This window comes from Conger conger, chromosome 18, assembly GCF_963514075.1.
Source record: "Conger conger chromosome 18, fConCon1.1, whole genome shotgun sequence".
Taxonomy (NCBI): Eukaryota; Metazoa; Chordata; class Actinopteri; order Anguilliformes; family Congridae; genus Conger; species Conger conger.
In genome coordinates, this window is record NC_083777.1 from 29,712,454 (window position 1) to 29,718,453 (window position 6,000).

Sequence of the window (6,000 nt, forward strand, 5' to 3'; positions counted from 1 at the left end):
GCCCCGCCCTGCTCCCTGCTGCCCCATTAACATGGAACACAAATAAAATCATCAAAAATAACTTCTCATTTAGCTGACACTTTTATCCGATCGACGTACAGTTGATGAGACTAAGCAGGGGCCAGTCCCCCCCCGGAGCAATGCAGGGTTAAGGGCCTTGCTCAAGGGCCCTACGGCTGTGCAGATCTTATTGTGGCTACACTGGGGATTGAACCACCGACCTTCCGGGTCCCAGTCATATACCTTAGCCACTAGGCTATGACATCTGTTTATGCGAGTTCTGAATTCAGTGGGACATTTCACAGTGGGAGGGAAAGGGTAAATGGAGAAATATAAATGTTGAGAAGACTATAAATATGTTTTAAAAATTAATGAGAGGCAAAGATAAGTTCTTGAAGCTTAGCCAATGGTTAGTATCTGGCCCCTACATTTACATTTGGAGACCTTGTTTTTTATTTTATTTTAAGCTTCTGGCAAGTTGACAAGCATTTATCCACGAGCTACAGGAAAGGTTTTGGGTTAAGTATTTGACATATTACTGCGGGAGGAGGTTCCCATAAATTTGGGGGTCTTTCTCATGTTTGGGGGGGACAGGTGACCCTCAGAGGTCCCCTCTTACAGCGGGCTTGAGGAGTGGGTTCTGCTCTGACAGAAACCATGTGGGGGTCTGCTTACTGTTAGACCTCCACTTTAATTAAGAACCGAGCAGGTCACGGGGCTGGTGGGTCCCACCGTGCACTACCCCTCCCCCGGTCCCCGTGTTTGGGTTGCGTGCTGCTGCCTGTTTATCCTGGACTTACAGGAGTTACATGTAAATGTCTTGATATTGTCACTGATATTTGACGTTATTGTTGGAAATTCTTTCTGACCGTGGGCCTGCACGCTTTCACTCTCTCTCTCTCCATCTCGATCTTGCTCTCTCACACTCTCGCTCCCTCTCTTTCTCTCCTCCTGCACCTTTTGTGAAGGGGGCTCACCTGCCCCCCCGCCAAACCTGCTACTGTGCTACTGTCTCCAGCAGATGGCTTTCTTGGGACCCCCCCCTCTTTCCATGTTTAGAGGAGAGATCAATCATTGTTTCTGGGTCCTGGGCGAGGGATGACTAAAGGCTACTGTTAGGCTAACTCACTATGCTAACTCACTGTGCTAACTCACTACGCTAACTCACTGCACTCTCCCACTGTGCTAACTCACAGCGCTAACTCACTGTACTCTCCCACTGTGCTAACTCACTACGCTAACTCACTGCACTCTCCCACAGTGCTAACTCACAGCACTAACTCACTGCGCTAACTCACAGCACTAACTCACAGCACTAACACAGTGCTAACTCACAGTGCTAACTCACTGTACTCTCCCACTGTACTAACTCACTGCGCTGACTCACAGCACTAACACAGTGCTAACTCACAGCGCTAACTCAGCGCTAACTCACTGCGCTGACTCACTGCGCTAACTCACAGCACTAACACAGCGCTAACTCACAGCACTAACACAGTGCTAACTCACTGCGCTGACTCACTGCGCTAACTCACAGCACTAACACAGCGCTAACTCACAGCACTAACACAGTGCTAACTCACTGCGCTGACTCACTGCGCTAACTCACTGCACTCTCCCACAGTGCTAACTCACAGCACTAACTCACTGCACTAACTCACAGCACTAACTCACTGCGCTAACTCACAGCACTAACTCACTGCGCTGACTCACTGCGTTGACTCACTGCACTAACTCACAGCACTAACACAGTGCTAACTCACTGCGCTAACTCACAGCGCTAACTCACTGCGCTCTCCCACAGTGCTAACTCACAGCACTAACTCACTGCGCTAACTCACAGCGCTAACTCACAGCGCTAACTCACAGCACTAACTCACTGCGCTAACTCACTGCGCTAACTCACAGCACTAACACAGTGCTAACTCACAGCGCTAACTCACAGTGCTAACTCACAGTGCTAACTGACTGCGCTAACTCACTGCGCTGACTCACTGCGTTGACTCACTGCACTAACTCACAGCACTAACACAGTGCTAACTCACTGCGCTAACTCACAGCACTAACTCACTGCGCTAACTCACAGCGCTCTCCCACAGTGCTAACTCACAGCACTAACTCACTGCGCTAACTCACAGCGCTAACTCACTGCGCTAACTCACAGCACTAACACAGTGCTAACTCACAGCGCTAACTCACAGCGCTAACTCACAGTGCTAACTCACAGCGCTAACTCACTGCGCTGACTCACAGCGCTAACTCACTGCGCTAACTCACAGCACTAACTCACTGCGCTAACTCACAGTGCTAACTCACAGTGCTAACTCACAGTGCTAACTCACAGTGCTGACTCACAGCGCTGACTCACAGTGCTAACTCACAGCGCTAACTCACAGTGCTAACTCACTGCACTCTCCCACAGTGCTAACTCACAGCGCTAACTCACTGCGCTAAGTCACTGCGCTGACTCACTGCGCTGACTCACAGCGCTACCTCACACCGCTAACTCACCCTGCACTCCCTCTCTCCCTCTCCTCCGCAGGGAAAGACCTGGCCACCAGCGTGGAGGTGTTCTGGCCGGACGGGCGCTCTGTGGCTCGGGCTCTGGAGCCCTCGGACATGAACTCTGTTCTGGAGATCCCGTACCCCGTGGAGGAGGACCAGACAACCCCCCCGACAGAGATCGAGGTGGGGAGCACCGTCCTGAACGGTGTTTTACGCCCCAAGACACTCCTGAGCTTTCAGCAGGGGGTGTAGGAACCCAATTTTACTTGTTTAAAGTCATGATTCTGCTTAGGCCCCAAACCGCACATTAGAATGTTAATTAGTATATTAATCATATTTCTGATACTAATTATAAAATTTGTACTAAAGGCAAGAATATTTTAACGATGGCTGTTTTGGCAAAGGGTTGCATCAGGATGTTTTGATGTTTTGTACAGCCATAAAAAGAGCAGAAAACCTTGACACTGTGAACCCAGAACCTGAAGGTTTTGAAGCTCTACACATGGTCTATTATATTGGTGTTATATTTGTATGCTGTACTGGTATATTATAGATTTATGTAGGAACAGATCGTGAATGAGTCGAAAATAGCAAGGCAAATTATTGCTTCAAACTGGCTGTATAGTTTTGATTATGTCCCCATTGAATTGTCCCTGGAATATCCTGGTAAATGTCACATACAGAATTAATGAATCTAAAGACACCGGTACTTAAACCTCTGCCTATTTTTTCAGTGTGGGAATGGATTCGTCGTCAACGAAAATGGCCGTTGCAAAGGTAGGTCAGATAACCGCCTCCAAAAAGCAATGGGCACAAATACAGAAGCCTGATTGGCTCATTCCAGTCAGTGCTTTGAAAGGGGCTCAAATAGTGGAAGGAAGGAAGAGGAAGATCAAAATGGAGGCAAGTGTGTGAGCGAAGTGCATCTGCTCCTGGTTGCCTACCTGCATGTGCCCTGTCTGTCCTGCTGTTTCCGTCTCCTTTATTTCAACAGACGGTCTTGTTGAGATCAAGATCTGCTCAAGAAGGTCTCATTATTTCCATGACATTGGTCATTTAGCAGACGCTCTTATCCAGAGCGACGTACAATAAAGTGCAGATCAGAACCAGGGGGCAAGAGCGCTGAAAACCCCAGAGGAAAGTACGGTGCAGGGTACACGTGCGTGTTAGAGCACAACCAGGTGTGTGTTCTCCTCTGAAGCAGACATGTCAGTGGCTGCTTCTCATCACGCTGAAAAGTATGATGAAATTATGATAAGAAAATCTGGCTGATACGCACAGGCTCTGGATACGTGCGTCTGCTAAGTTTCGGAGAGTAACGTAATTTGGGGAAAAATTCCGGAAAAGGTCAATCCCTGCATTGGCGTGACCGGCGCCCTCAACACGGACCAGGAGGGGGCGCCGATATGTCTCCGTGTCTCGGTGTGACCCTTGAACCCGTGCTCCCTGTGTCCCCTGTCTCCATGGCAACCCTGAAACCCGCGCCCCCCCCGCCCCCGCCCCCGTGTGACCCAGACGAGGATGAGTGTGCCCAGTTCCCCTCCGTGTGTCCGAGAGACCGCCCCCTCTGCGTCAACACCTACGGGGGCTTCAAGTGCCGCGCCGCCAAGCGCTGCAGCCAGGGCTTCGAGCCCAACGACGAGGGCACGGCCTGCGTCGGTGAGTGGGGAGCGGGGCTTTCAAGATCGCCAGGAGCTGCGCAGGGAGAGCCAAGTCCACCCCCAGCTCAGCTTAGCCGAACCCAGCTCAGCTCAGCCCAGCTCAGCCCAGTCCAGCTCAACCAAGCTCAGCCCAGTCCAGCTCGATCCAGCTCAGCCCAGTCCAGCTCAACCAAGTTCAGCTCAGCCCAGTCCAGCTCAACCAAGTTCAGCTCAGCCCAGTCCAGCTCAACCAAGTTCAGCTCAGCCCAGTCCAGCTCAACCAAGCTCAGCCAGTCCAGTTCAACCAAGTTTAGCTCAGCCTAGTCCAGCTCAACCAAGTTCAGCTCAGCCCAGTCCAGCTCAACCAAGTTCAGCTCAGCCTAGTCCAGCTCAACCAAGATCAGCTCAGCCCAGTCCAGCTCAACTAAGCTCAGTCCAGCTTAACCTAGCTCAGTCCAGCCCAGCCCAGTCCAGTTCAACCTAACTCAGCCCAGTCCAGCTCAACTAAGCTCAGTCCAGCTTAACCTAGCTCAGTCCAGCTCAGCCCAGTCCAGTTCAACCTAGCTCAGCCAGTCCAGCTCAAGCTAGGTCAACCAAGCTCAGCCCAGTCCAGCTCAACCAAGCTCTTTCCAGCCCATCTTACTCTCTCTGGCCCAGTCACTGTGCATTCTGATCGTTGACAGACTCCAATATACCTTCATTCATCAATCATCTTCTCCTGCTTGCATAACCCCTGTCATGACCATGGGGTGTCATCCATACCTTCTGGCACTTCCACCCAAGTTCATTCTGATCGTTGACAGACTCCAATATACCTTCATTCATCAATCATCTTCTCCTGCCTGCATAACACCTGTCATGACCATGGGGTGTCATCCATACCTTCTGGCACTTCCACCCAAGTTCATTCTCCACCCGCCCCAAAGAAGGTCTTTCCGCACCCCATGGCATCTCCACCTGCCTCACTGAGGGTACTTCTCCACCTTCAACTTCAACTCTATTCATCCCACGGAGAGTCTTTCTCCACCCCCTGAAACCCCAACATGTCCCATGGAGTATCCTCTCCGCCCACTGGCACCTCCGCCCGTCCCAAAGACCGTCATTCTCCACCCATCCCACAGAGGGAGTGCTGGCCATGGATAAGACCCCCCTCCTCTCTGTTCTGTGTGTTCTTCTCCTGCAGCTCAGGTGGCGTACTTCGAGGGGGACCACTCCTCGGCCTCTGGAACCCGGGCCCACCTCCAGCAGCTCTCCCTGACCCTGCTGACCTTCTTCTCTGTGAGCCTGCTGGCCTGACCGACCTAGCCCAGCGCCCCCCCCCCCTGCTGGACCGACTGACCTCGACCTCCCTCCTCTCCTTTCTGCTTGCCTGTTTTGGGATGCTAAGTGAAGGGGGTAAGAGGGAGGAACTCAGAAGACCTTCAGACCTTCAGACCTCACCCCCCCCCCCCCCCAAGTCCACCCCACTTCTTCCTGCCTGGATCCTATCCCCCCTCTTAGCTCTGACCCCTCCCAGAACATTAGAACACACCGAGCATGCTCAACTGGGAGCTAAGAGGGGATTTCTGGGCTAACTGAAAAAAAACTGTCCTCACTCTCTTTGGTCTGGACCAATTACATGTCAGCCTCGCTGGGATGACAACGACAACTGTGACACCCAGATCCGCCTCTCCGTCGATGACCGTTTCACGGAGGCTCGTAGCCTTGGGTTGAAGGTTCCGGAAGCATCTCATTAACTGTTAATTTATTCATTTACTTATCTGTACCCAAAATAAAACTGTGCTTTACAAAGGACAAAAATTTGGGCCCAACCCAGACAATCTGATCCGTGTTGGGTTTCTATCCTGCAGTGCGA

At 51.6% G+C, this 6,000-nt stretch overlaps 1 protein-coding gene across 1 annotated transcript in view; it reads left to right on the top strand.

Moving 5' to 3' along the window:
- crtac1b (cartilage acidic protein 1b) overlaps positions 1-5,441 on the top strand; it is a 37,206-nt gene extending 31,765 nt beyond the window's left edge. Inside the window, exons 12-15 of the mRNA XM_061227600.1 lie at positions 2,543-2,688; positions 3,240-3,282; positions 4,021-4,164; positions 5,329-5,441. Of these exons, the coding sequence (XP_061083584.1) occupies positions 2,543-2,688; positions 3,240-3,282; positions 4,021-4,164; positions 5,329-5,441 (446 nt within the window). The remainder of the gene's footprint in view (positions 1-2,542; positions 2,689-3,239; positions 3,283-4,020; positions 4,165-5,328) is intronic.
- The last annotated feature ends 559 nt before the right edge of the window (positions 5,442-6,000 follow it).